This window comes from Sceloporus undulatus, chromosome 1, assembly GCF_019175285.1.
Source record: "Sceloporus undulatus isolate JIND9_A2432 ecotype Alabama chromosome 1, SceUnd_v1.1, whole genome shotgun sequence".
In the NCBI taxonomy this organism is placed as follows: Eukaryota; Metazoa; Chordata; class Lepidosauria; order Squamata; family Phrynosomatidae; genus Sceloporus; species Sceloporus undulatus.
In genome coordinates, this window is record NC_056522.1 from 258,742,423 (window position 1) to 258,756,470 (window position 14,048).

A 14,048-nucleotide genomic window follows, 5' to 3' on the forward strand; every position below is an offset into this window, starting at 1 on the left:
CTATGCTCCCCCCACAGACATATATAAGCGAAGACTCTGACCACCGTTATTTTATCATTGTATTATTGTTTTTAGATTTTATCGTTTGTAATTTTAATGAATAGAATTGTTTAATCCTTTTTTAAGGGGGGGAAATTGTATATATTGTATTTTTGAAAGGTTGTACGCCACTTTGATTGTGGTAACAAAAAGTGGGATATAAATTAAAGGTTTATTTATATTTATTTATTTAAAACATAGATCACTTATGATCATTTAACTGTTAAGTTGCCCTTGCTTTGTAAATTTAGAATGTGTCTTGTCTGGTCTCTCCTTAAACATGGAAAATTTCAGAATAACAATACAGAGAATTTAATGAAGTTTCTTCTCCCCCCCCCCCCCCCAAAGAAAACATTTAACCTGTTTTCCTTCTGTCACTTTAAGCAATATAGAAATGACCTACAAGTGCACTGCACCCCTTTATACTTGACAAAAGAGGGTAAGAATCAGTGGTGTAATTCAAAATAACAAACAACCAATTCTTCTTTTTTTGGCTCAAGTGTGTAAGGTTAACCAATTTTTTTCATTTGTTCCATGATTCATCATTGCAGAAATGTGTGTGGATGTTCACTTGCCTGCAACAGAAGCCAGGCACACTCTGGATGACCCTCCCTCCCTCTCTCTGTCACTCTTCCTTTCTTGCCTGCCTTTCTTTCCCCAGCAAGATCTGCTTGCAAGGTGGCAATCGACTCCCTTTCCTTTTCTTCCTTAATCTTCCCCAACAGTTTGTGCCAGTACGGCAGAGCTGGGGCTGGCTGGAAAAGCATTTTGGCATTTTGCTGCTGTTGCTATTGTCAGAGAGGGCGTCTGGGAAAGAAGCAAAGCCTGCACCAGTCAGAGGGCACAGAAAATTTTTTAGTTTTCTGTCCCCACCACCCTACTGTTCGGCAAACCTGACAGATTTTAATAACCAGTGCAAACTGGCTAAAACACATCACTGGGGAGAATCACCAGTGAACAAAAGTATTGAGCATCTCACAGAACTTTAAAGACTAGCCTGTTATATTAACCATAAGTTTTTTTGTGGACTGCAATTTAAATTTCATCAAGTTGCAATCCCAAAAGCATATCTTAAATTGTTTTTGCTGCAACAGGCTGACAAACATGACTATCCCTCTGGAAATGTTTACCATGGAAGGCGCTGCTTTTGAACAGCCAATTGCCATTTCAATGAAGGTGAATGTTTTCACTGCTGTTCACAGGATCAAGCCATCCTTGGGAAAGATGGTTGGAATGGCAGGCTGCTCCCACCCCCACCTCATCCCCCAACATAGTGATTGAAGGAGAGAACTAAACAGGTTGCCTCTTTAGGCTCAGTTTTGTATAAGAGAACTCATATGACAAAGGTGCTGCCTGTTTTATTCCCTGGACATAGTTAGCAGCAGTTCTTTGCATATTCAACACCTACATTGAAGCTCTAAACCACACATGCTAATCTAGAAATAAGACCCATGGAATAAAAGTAGGCACATTTAGCTGAAATGCAGGTGCTGGTCTTGTAACCTGCTGTCACCATGAGCTTGGAAAAGTTACCTTTCTCACCACAGTTACCAGAATCCCCAGCAAGGATAGACAAGTTCCATAATGAAAGTCCAAAAAATAGCCCTTTCCCAGCTGATCTCTGGGTAGCTTCTCAAAAAGACCAAACTTGCAGGGGCCCAGACCTCAGGTCTAGCCCTAGTAGCACTTTTTTCCTCACCTTTTTTTTATAATGCTTGGTAAGGTAGAAGACAGTAGAAAAGAGGATGACTGTATTGCTGCTACTATTTGCCATCAAGTGGACTCTCACTTATGGTGATCCTATGAATGACAGACCTCCAAGATCCCCAGTAACCAACTTCCCTGCTCAGGTCTTCCACATTCAGGGCTGTGGCTTCTTTGACTGAGTCAATCCATCTGTGACGTGGTCTTTTCCTACTGCCTTCCACTTAACCAACCATTATCCTTTTCAAACAAGTCACATGATCTCATGATATGTCCAAAGTACAACAGTCTCAGTTTAATCATTTTGGCTTCTAGGGAGAGTTCAGGCTTAATTTGCTCTAGGACCGACTACACTGCAGTCCACAGTATCTGTAGAACTCTTCTCTAGCACCACATTTCAGATGAGTTGATTTTTCCCTTGTCAGTTAGTTTTCGTCACTGTTCTGTTTTTACAACCCAGATCGAATTAAGGAAGCCACTGCCATGAGCTTGCAAGACCTGAGCAGGGCAATTGAGGACAGGGTGTGTTGGGGGTCACTCATTCATAGTGTCACCATTACCCAAAGCCCATTTGATGGCAATTAGCACCAAAACCTTTAACAGTTTCTGAACAACTTTTTATCCTTCCCTTTCAGGGTATATAAATCTTCTAAGGGCACATCCGGACTGATTGAAAAGTCCCTAATTTTTGTTCTTTCTGATTTTATTGTGGGTTAAAATAAGCAGAGCCAGGAATCTGATACAAAAAGTCTCTGAATGTACCAGGAAAATATTCTGGAAGAAACAAAATGTGTATGGGTCTCTAATAATACAGGGATGGGGATTGTAAGGCCCTCCAGATGTTGGAGTCCAGTGGTGGGGGATGGTGGGAGCTGTAGAATTACAACCACTGGAGAGGCAGAAGTTATCCACTTCTGCTCCATTAAAGTGCATGGGAGGAGGAACAGAAATAACAGTAGCAGCAATAATAATGCCACTATCTCCACCAATTGACAGACATAGCTATGACAGTCTGGAAGAGTAGTATGCAAAGGGATCTTATAGCACCTTTAAGAGTAACTGAAATAGAGAAGTTGGTAGCATGAGTTTTCCTAGACTTGATCTATAATAATAATAATAATAATAATGATTTATTTATAGCCCGCCCAATCACAAGGAATCCAGGCGGGTTACAACAGTAAAAATAAATAAAATAAAATACAATAAATAAATAAAATACAATAAAATTAAAGAGAGCGAAGTGAGTACATTCACAGTTAGGCCTAATGGAAGTTGGGCCTCTTTTTTCACTCCCTCCCAGGTCTGATGATGATGTCATGGAGGGAGGGCTCTTCTTCTTGAGGCAAGGATTTTATTTTAATTAATTTTAATTTAATTCTTCTCATTAAATTTAAGAGAAGAATTGGGGGACAGAGTGACATAAGTCACAGTAAATGGGGAGTAGAACTAGGTAGGGAAGGCCTGCCGGAAGAGATCCGTCTTAAGAGCCTTCTTAAAGGCTGTAAGAGTAGAAATGTCACGGATCTCCTTCGGCAGGTCATTCCATAGCTTCGGAGCTGCGATGGAAAAGGCCCTCTGAGTGACTGAACTTAGCCTAGATTTTATTGGCTGAAGTAGATTCTTCCCCAAGGACCTTAGAGTGCGGGACGGACAGTATGGAAGTAGGCGATCTCTTAAGTATTCTGGACCCAAGCCATGTAGGGCTTTGAAGGTAATCTACTTCCTCAGATGCATTTGGTGATATGATAGCCCTGTTTAAATACAGGTATTTGAAAGGATGTCATATTGAGGAGGGAGCAAGCTTGTTTTCTGCTGTTCCAGAGAACAGGACCCAGAACAATGGATGCAAGCTACAGGAAAAGAGATTCCACCTCAACATTAGGAAGAACTTCCTGACAGTAAGAGCTGTTCGGCAGTGGAACACACTCCCTCCTCGGAGTGCAGTGGAGTCTCCTTCCTTGGAGGTCTTTAAGCAGAGGCTAGATGGCCATCTATTGGGGATGCTTTGATTGGATTTCCTGCATGGCAGGGGGTTGGACTGGATGGCCTGTGCGGTCTCTTTCAACTCTATGATTCTCTGATTCTCTGATTCTATGGTAGAGTGGAAAGCCAGGGGCAAATGAGAAAGGGCACTTTCCCTCTTGCTCAGCAGCTGCACCAGACCCTAAATGGGCCCTCTGGAAGTGCAGCAATGCCTCCCACAGCTGTAGTGGCTTTTGCGGGGGCAGCTGTCTTTGGGGTCTGGGGTGGCTACAGCCACACTGTATCCTAAAAGCCTTTGAGGGGGCCTGCAATAGTCTGGCCAGACTGGGGTGGGGAGGGCAGGACAGATCGCTCCCCTCACACCAGGTGACACCAACCTGAGGGATGCCACTGAGCAGGAGGGTGGATGTTGCCTAAATCCAAGGTGAGTCAATAATCATATTTGAATACTGGGATGTAGTGGGGGAGCCAAAAAGAAGATGTAATAAACTGGCCAAGAGGCTGGGGGTGAGGTTAAAGGTAAAGTATAAGTAAAGGTATTCCCTGTTGACAAGGTTGTCAAATTGTGTCCAACTGCAGGGAGCAGTGCTCATCTCTGTTACTAAGCCAATGTTGTCAGAGACTACTCTGTGCTCATGTGGCCACCATGATTGCACAGAACAACAGCCCTTACCTTCCCACCAAAGTGGCACCTATTTATCTCCTTGCATTTGCATGCTTTCGAACTGCTAGGTTGGCAGAAGCTGAGACTATTGATGGGAGCTCACCCCATCATGCGGCACCTGGGCCTCAAATTGCCACCCTGCTGATTTTCCAATCAACAGAGTCAGTGTCTTAACCACTTGAGCCATCGGGTGAGGTTAGCTACTATTATAACCTGTGGCCAGGGAGACCAGAGGTCCTCCTTTTCCAGGACACATCCTCCATTTCCTCCTCCTGTCTAGGAGGAATTTGAAAATGAGGAAGAGGAAGAAGCATGCATTTCTCTTTCTAGAGAGCTCCTGCAGCACCCCTGAGGCCAAGCGGAAGAAAGAACTTGGCAGCAGTAGACTTCCTCAAGATGTATTTGGACCAAAGGCAGACTCAATGTGGACCAAAGACCCAATGTGTCTGAGGGAGTAGACTTCCGTCTAATACGGAAGGCTCCTGCTGCCAACCTCTTTCTTTTGCTTGCTCTCAGGGGTGCTGCAGGATTGCTCTGTGTCCTTGTTCTACAGACAGACACAGCTATGTCTTTGAATGATATTTCTAGGGACTTTATCACATGGGGAAAATGGGAAGGTTAACCAAAGGTTAATGCAGGGTCTTCCAAGGCATTTCACGTCATTTTGCAAAAGATTTTCAAACAATGGAAGGCAATCCAAATGCAATTGTGTGACATCTCAGGAATGGCTGAATTTGGAAAAATATTGAATTTATAAATCCTTTACCACTGTGAATTTGCAGTCAATTTGCATGTATGTTAGTATGAAATGCATCTTCAGTTTGGCTGTGGGATTACTGTCGGCCATGGCATCCTGCCCTTCCTGAGCATCTGCAAACGTGGGAAATCAAGAAGCCGATGGGTATCTATCACGGGGCGGGAATACTTGCATTCGCACTGCTTTCCCTTCTGGATGGATGCTGTTTTTGTCTGTGCGTGTGATAAGCTACAACTTATTTTCAGGCTGCTGCCACCCCTCTTTTCTCCTCCTTTTGGGGTGGTGATCCATTCCTCTGTGTGAAAGGGATTTTTTGTGTTTTCTTCAGTTTCCGTGGAAGGGTTGATTCTGTGGCTGGCCTCCTCAGAGGAGGCTGGCATGGAAGAGAGTGGGGTAGGTGTCTCTCTCTGGGTAATATATACCCAGATACTGTGTGACCCTGGGTTGGGGAGAGTGATGTCCTTCTTCATCTGTGGATGGTTGTGTTGTTGCTATGCCCCTGGCCCTGGCTGGTTTCCCCTTGCGTCCCCCTTTGGCCATGCCTTCTTCCCTTGCAATGCCTGTGCCCAGCGCAGCCCTCCTCCTCCTCTGGGGCTTGGCGCTGTGCTGGGCTCCGTCCAGCAGACGGCAGGAGGAGGAGGAGGAGGAGGAGGAGGAAGGCCTGGGAGGCGGAGAAGACGAGGAGGGAGCGGGAGGCTGCCGGCCGGGCGACGAGAGAAGGAAGGGCGCCGAAGGAGCCAGGAGAGGAGGAGGAGGAGGAGGAGGAGGGGGCTGGCGAGAGGGGCGCCTTGCCCGGGGGCACCGGGGCCGAAGGGATGCCCCTTGGAGGGCTGGCCCAGTGCTAGCCCCTCTTCTGCCCGGGGAAGGTGCTGCATGGCCCGGCCATGGAGGTGGTGGACGAGACGGAGGCGCTGCAGCGCTTCTTCGAAGGTGAGTGCTCCCTGGGAGAAGGTCCCTGGGAGGAGGACTGGAGGGGAAGGGCCCTCAGGGCGGCCCTGCTGCGTCCTCCTTTCCCCGGACACGGCTGCCCTCCCCCCCCCAAGCCTTGAGCAGGAAGGGGAAGCAGGGGCTTCCCCTTTGGGTGGCGTCCTCCATTTCCCCCTCCAGGTCCTCCATCTCGAGGCGCCCTGGCCTCCTTTGGGGTGACTTAGGAGACATTTCTGAGGGGGCCAGAGTTGGCGGGGCTTGTTGGCCGAGAGGGGAGAGCCTGGTGGGGCTGCCTTGGAAAGCCCTTGCCCCCCCCCTCTCTCTCTCCAGGAGGAATGCCTTGGGGCCTTGGAGGGGCCCCGGTCTCCCTGGAAGGGCGGGGAAGGGCTGTGGGGAGGGTCCGGGCCATTTCAGGCCATCATCAGCACAGGCTCCGAGCGGAGTTTCCACCAAGGAGCCCCTGGGGAGTTTAGAGGGATGTGGGGAGAGAGGGCCCTGGAGGGTGATCTGGCCAAGGCTGGCTTGGTCCCTGGGACAGGGGCTGTGGGCCTGAAAGCCCTCCAGGGAAGTGGCCCCCGGACAAGAGGTGGGTTGGACAAGTGGGGCAGCATCGGCAAGGCTTCTTTGCTCTCTCTCTCTCTCTCATGCACACACTTCAGTCCCTGGCAGATATGACCATTGGTCCTCCCCAGAACTTGGACATGCCTGAGGAGCCCCAATGCATCTGAGGAAGTAGGCTGAAGTCTATGGAAACTCGTGCTGCCAATCCCTTTCTCACAGTTAGCTGCAAAAGTACTGTACTAAAGGTTCTCTCTCTCCACGCCTGAGAAGGGCTTGTCTGCTTCGTTTTTCAGACAAGGAGGGCTATATTGATCTATTCAGAGCCACCTTAGTCTGTAGAATCGGTACATAGTCCAATTGCATCTGAGGAAGTCGACAAGTCTATGAAAGCTCATGCTGCCACCTCTTTCTTTCCGTTTAGTCTCAGCGGTGCTACAAGATCTGTACATACTGTTTCTAAAAAAGAATCTATATTGATCTATTTCATTTTTATGCCGCCTTTCTACCAGAAAGGGACCCAAGGTGGTTCACAAATAAAAACATTTTTTAAAACTTGACAGTAATAGTTTTTAAACAATTAAAAACATAAAACAAAATCAGTATAGAATTGTGTATGTTAAAAAAACCAACCCCAAACCATAACTACAACAACGCACTCCCCATATAACACACACACTCCGTATGATAATGTATTAAAAGCCTGCCTGAATAAAGCCATTTTTGCTTGCCAGTGAAAGGAAGGCAAGGGAGGAAGCATCTAACCCATTGGGGCATCCCGTTTTTTCTCGTTCAAGGCTTTGTTCCTTTCTGATATCCTTATCTTATCCTCTTTCCACGTTGCCCCTCACCTGTCTCCCAGTATTATGTTGTTGTTACAGAGCTTAGTTGTTAGCAGCTGTTTGTGGACCCAATCTTGGTGGGAGAACGGTACATAAAAATAAACTCTCCTGCCTTTCCTGTGGCGCATACTCCAGGAGTTATCTAGGTTTGAACTCATACCCCAAAGTCACCCCTTTGGCAAGAGGTTGCCTTGAATCCCAAGCTATGCGCTGTAGACTATACTGTACAATTCTTCTAAAGATGATTCTAGGAAAGACCACAAGGAACCTAGGAATGAATTTCCCATGAATTAATAGTCAAAAGTCTATTTTTTGTAAATTATTATGAAGTTCCTGTGCACAGTTCTTCTTACCTGCATCCCACTGTGTAACCATGAAGCTACCATATTTTGTGATTGTATAAATGACTTTTTCTGTTGTTGGTCTCTCAACTCTGCAGCCATTGCAGCCCACAGAAAACCTCAGGTCCATTCCTCTCCCTCTTTGAGCTGTTCTGCACATTGTATTGTGGGAAGCTTGTCTTTGCCACAGACCACACAGAACTGTGGTCAGTTCGGTTTCTCTTAATGTACTCATAGAAGTACATGCATCAAACAAGTGTGTGGTGTTCATATTTTGATGGGTACAGTATTTCAGATGCACACCTTAAAAAAAATTCTCGAGGGATAGTTTTCTTAGTCTGCAGCAGAAAAAACAACAAGGAGTCCTGTACCATCATAAAGACTTTATTATGGCATGAGCTTATATTGATTCAGGTCTTTTGCCAGAATGCATTTGTTAGTCTTTAAGGTGCCACGAGACACATGTTTTAAAATACACTGTGTAAAATTGATCATTCATTAAGGATTGCTAAATGGCATATTAACTGTGTTTGAATTTCCTGACTTTTTTATTTTATTGTAATATAGCTACAGGCAAAGTCTAATGTGTTGAAGTGTTGTAGTGCTCCAGATCTGCGTTACTACCATCACCTCTCTCCACTCAGCTGTTTTCACTGACCTTACAGGAGGAAAATGTATTATTTACTGTTTTTCACTCTGAAAAGCTAAGGAGCTTTGAGTGCAATAGCTATCCTTTGAACTCTATAAGATGTTAAGTCCTCGGCTGAGCTTGGGAAACATAGCTTGTCTTACCTTTGTGAATCTCTCCCTGCAAAAGATCTTTGTCTTTTATTAACTTCCTTTCTACGTTTGTTTTGTGTGCATGTTTCTTTTCTCAATCCTTCCATTTCTCTCTCCAGTCTTTGATTATTCTTGCTTTAACATTTCCATTCACCCTTCTGACAGTATCTATTTAGGGTTGTAGTATAGCTGCAATTTAGGGTTGCAACTCTATATTTACCAATGGCATTAACCTCTAAACAGGCATCTATAGGGCTGCACTGCTATTTTGCTGAGGATGTTTCCCCTCCTGTCACATTTTCAATTGTGATAAAATCCAGAATTTCAGATCTAGCTGCTTTTACCCTATTTATCCTACTGCAAAAAGAAAAAGAGTAGGGAGAAATCACACAGGGTTGTCCTACATAATTCTTCAGGTACACATTCTTTGTGCTTCGGTTGTTCACAGGCAGAATGGCAGTATAATGTTCCCATGGGTCAGCCTAATGCAGTGATCAAATCTGGCATCACTTTTTACTTTGCTTTTAAATTTCAATGTCTTGTGATCAGATCTTGGAAACTAATTTTTTGCACTGCAACCTGTAGAATCCACCAGCTCAACTCGCAATGTCAGTTTTCTCATACAGAGTTGATATGGTAGGTGAACTAGAATGTGGAAATGACAAGGAGCACAGTAAAAGAATCATTTGTGGATGTTTATAGAAGAGAAAGAGTTCATCATCGTCAACAACAACGGCCAGTGTGCCTAAACTACAGTCCACTGTTCAGCAAGCGATCTGTTGTATTTGTAGCACTCAAATGAAGCATAGCCGCAGAGAGTATAACCCAGGAAGCCTCCAATTCATATCTCATACACTTCCCAGTCTTCTTGGATTGCCAGCCGTAGTTTCATTTTCATGGTGAATATGTATGCAGCACCCATTTTGAGAGTTCTCCCCCAAGGCATATTTACATAGTTTGGAAGGACACAAGCCTAGAAAAGGAAAAGCTGGTCATTCAGTAATTTAAACTGATTTGATGTTAATCTCTTGTGAAGCTCCTTTATTTCTTGAAATTTATTAATAAATGTATTAATACATATTAAGATATAAACTGATCACCAGGTAGTTTTATTGGAGGATTTGTCATTGTTGTTGTTCACACAGCTCCTTGTTTGAGCCACGTTCCAATGGTACAGTAGTTCCATTCCCAAAGTCCCTGTCTATTAGGGATAGCCTATAGTATCAGATCTTCCAAAATTTCCTTTTTGGTTTTCCCCCCCTATATATCCATGGAGTTATTGTGCTTCACTTTGAAGGGGGTTTGTGTGCTGTTAAAAGCTATGTAACAGGGAGACATTTGGCAAATGTTGGTTACCTTAAAAAGCCAAAGGAATGAATTGATGCAAAACCTCATCAGGTAAAGTTTCTTGCCTGAAATGCAAAATGAAAAGTATCAGATGTTGGCAATTTGGCTTAATTCCATTACAATACAGCTTTATACATATTACTCAGAAGTGTAAGGCCCACAGAGTTCAATGGAGTTTACTCCCAAGTAAGTAAACCCCACTGGATTTCAGCCTTAGGGTTTGATTTTGTTCCCTTGACCTACTTGCTGTGAGTGTAGGTTATATCTTTCAAATTCTACCTTCTAAGGAAATAGTTTTGAGTTTTGCCAAATGCTACTAATCCGTATATTGCCAAATTGAAATACTGTGTTTCTCTTTCTTTTGTGCTGATGATGGAGATTATGACAAGTAGGACATTTTTAGCCTCTGCAAGTCACTGAGTTATATAATTTTCTCTTCTGAGTGTGTGAATTCCATGGAGGCTTGAAGAATGGCACGTTGTTTCTCATGCATTGTATTTTTTATTTGTTAGATTTGAACTGGGATTGTTGCTGTACATTGAGAATGAGAGGGAAATGTTTAGCAAAATAAAATAAATAAAGATGATGTGTAGAGAGCTGCTGAAGTGGAATATCTGCTCACTTTAATATACTCACATCTTTCTTGCACTAATCTCACTTTGTGAGACATTCAGATGACAGGTTTTCCAAAAAGATCTTTTAACTTTGTTGGGATAAATGTTTATGCCTATGTTTAAATTATGCTGGGTGTTCAGTAGGACCACTTGTTGAGACCCTTGACATGTGGTTTCAGTAATACGCTGTGCAACCCAATGTGTAGGCTTTGTAGAACGAACCTGTTCTGATAAGTAATGTTTAAGCTGGACTTTGTGTTTCTCAAGCCTATTTGAAATAAAGTTTATATTGTCTAGAATAAATGCTTGTTTTATAAATGACTTCTATAGTACAACATTCACAATTGACATATTTCAGATAAGGAAACCTTTCCTGTATGACTTAGGAAAACAATCTGTATGCTATTCAGGCTCATTCAGTTACTGTGCCTTGTCCTGGACAGTCCCAGAAAGTTTATGAGCATCCTTTTGTGCTCAGTCTCGCTCTCCTAAACCACCTTTCATTTTATTTATATCCTTCCTTTCTCCTGGGCTGCTGGCACACTGCAGAATTAAGTGCCACGGCTCCATCCTATGGAATCTTGACATCTGTAGTTTGTTGGGGACACCAGAGGTCTCTGCTAGAGAAGGCTAAATATCTCACAAAACTACAAATCCCAGAATTCCATAGCATTGAGTCATGGCAGTTAAAGCTGTGTCAGACTTTATTCATTCTGCAGTGTAGATGCAGCCCTAGCCTGAGACTGAAGACAGTTCACAACATAGATTACAACAAAATACTTCTAGAAACTACCAGATACAAAAAAGTAAATAAAATGTTCTAATAAAATTTTGAATGTCAGCCAGTGTGGTATAATGATTTGAGTGCTGGCCTATGACTCAGGTTCAAATCCCCATTGGGCCATAGAAACCCACTTGATCTTGGGCAAGTCACACTCTCTCAGCCTCAGAGGAAAGGAAGAGACAAAAGTCAACCCACCTCTGAAGAAATCTTTCCAATAAACCCCAATGATAGGTTTGCCTTAGGGTCACCAGAAGTCGAAAATTACTTGAAGGCACATAACAATAAAAATTTTAAACTTTAAAAAAGAAATTTAAATCATAAACTGATAATAAATGTAGGGTACTGCCATCTCATTAACAGCCCTTCTGGAGCAACCAGTTAATAGCACAAATCTGGTCTAAATAAAAAAGTATTTCCTGTTGGCAGAAGAACTGCAGAGAGGAGGCCAGCCCAGGCTGCCATGGGGGCAGTTTCACATTCTGGAGGCAGCCACAGAGAAGACCCTTGCTCTCCTCAATGTTAGGGGACAAACATTCAGATTGGAAGATTTGTATTTATGAAAAGACTCCATAGTAAAACAAGTTACTTGGTAGAATTCACTGTAGATGGGGTAATCTTGGGGAATATGGAGTGGATTCAAATCTTACAGCAAAATTTGCACCTTTTGAATGTGATTAAGATCAAATAGGAGCATTTGCGTTAATGATCACCTTTCTGAGGTCTCAAACAGCCAACCTGGTTTAAATTTGGTTGTTCAATCAAACAACATCAGTCACATTTATGTCAACAAACAAAGCAAACAAATATAAACGAATATATGGTTATTTTTTCACAAAAATATGTATCACATGGACACACACTTTCCACTGTCTTTCCAACAACTTGCCTAGAGAGATAGTGGGCTTTCCATTCCTTTTTAGGCACAGGTTGTATAGCCATTTGTAGGGATGCTGAAGTTGCATTTAACATCACTTTTCCTATATTGAGCAGATGACCTCCAAAACTTCCCAACTCTATGGTTTGGAGTGGACATTACCACCAAACAGTGAAGAAGTAGCTCTGTCTTTCTTGACATTACAAACTGGATTCAGGACAACAAGACTTTTTTGTCTACCTTTTTTGCTCACTGTGGGGATCAGAATTTTGAAATTAATCAGCACCGAATGCAGTCTACAACATCCCAGCAGGAAAGTCTCCAATCTGGTGTCTTCCAGGAATTGTTATTCAGTGGTATATACTGCCTCTGAATATGGAGGCTCTCATAGACACCTTGGTCAATAATTATTTAAACATTCTCCCTTCTTCAAAGCCTGATATAAGACACAATTGTTGTGTGCCTTCAGGTTGGTTCTGACTTATGGCAATCCAAAGGTGAATCTAAAATGGGGTTTTCTTGGCAGAATTGTCATTGCCTTTCTCTAAGGCCAAGAGAGTGTGACATGCCACGGTCATCCAGTGGGTATCTGAGTGAGTGGGGATTTGAACTATGGTCTCCAGAATCCTAGTCCAACACTCAAATGACTACTGCACACTGGATCTAAGATAAAACAATACATGAAAATACCAAAACAAAGCAACAGAGACATATTATGAACCCAGTTTTTAAAAAAGCACTTAAAGACACAGAAATTAAAAAGTCTGGACAAATAATAAAAAAGTCATTGCCTGGCACCAAAAAGACAGTGATATTGATCCCAGGTGAGCATATGAAGGGAGTAAGTATTTATATATAGTATTTGTATACCATTTGATGTAATGACATCTCTTAAGTGGTTTGCAGTATAAAAACAATATAATCCAATTTAAAACAATGTTAAGAAACAACTAATATTCATAAATGACTCCTCTGTTTCAGTTTTGTTCCACCAAGACTGCTTGGCCCTCTTTTAGACTATGACACGTGGTCCTTGTGACACGTGGTTCCAGTTCATTGGAGGCCAGCCACCATTTTCAGGCAAAGACAAACTATTCACCATGACCATCCCTGTTTTTAGAGACTGAGCTTCAATTTATTAGCCCTCTTCTAATGCTTTTCTGAATCTTTGCACCTGTTTAACACTGGTGGCAAATGTAGCCTCCATGAATACAACCCGTTTAAAGTAAAGCCATTTGAGGTAGTTTTACAACATTTGTGATACTTCATTCCATAGTATAGGGATGAAAAGAATATTCAAAAATATTCACAAAATGGTTGAAAAACATGTTTTTTGAGTGTTGAGAAACTCTGATGAAAAGAATACTGGACTGGTGAGGATCTTCCTTGTTCAGGGTTTATTCTGTGCAAAATCTGCATGTGGCTGTTTTGCATTAAAAAATATTTGCTACACAGAAAACAGCATTTTTGAACAGTAGATAATATTTCTGCACAGAAATATTACTTCTTGTACAGAAGAAATAAATCAGAAATAACTATTACGTGTTATATTTGGGAATTTATTCTGTTCAAAATTTGCATGTGTTTGATTTGCATTGGTTAGGAAACAGTATTTTTCATGCAGCAAGTATTTCTGTGTAGAAATATTATTTTCTGCACAGAAAATGCTGTTTCCTATGTTGAAAATGCTGTTTTATATGTAGAACAACCATTTGCAAATTTTGCATGAAGTAGCCCAGAATTGCAAATAGGCTTCAAAAACTGGTTTTCAAAGATTTTCTTGCAGTGGGGGAAAATGGTTAACATTACTTGTTGCTTTATTTAAGAAGAAACT

The 14,048-nt window shown here is 42.6% G+C and overlaps 1 protein-coding gene across 4 annotated transcripts in view; it reads left to right on the top strand.

The window, feature by feature from the left end:
* Nucleotides 1–5,801: 5,801 nt before the first annotated feature.
* MYRF (myelin regulatory factor) overlaps nucleotides 5,802–14,048 on the top strand; it is a 123,389-nt gene continuing 115,142 nt past the window's right edge. For 2 of the 4 annotated variants that reach the window (XM_042476917.1, XM_042476925.1), the window contains exon 1: nucleotides 5,802–6,077. In XM_042476917.1, coding sequence (XP_042332851.1) covers nucleotides 6,032–6,077 — 46 coding nt within the window. In that variant the 5' untranslated portion in view covers nucleotides 5,802–6,031. The remainder of the gene's footprint in view (nucleotides 6,078–14,048) is intronic. The other 2 variants (XM_042476936.1, XM_042476944.1) reach the window with 1 other exon arrangement.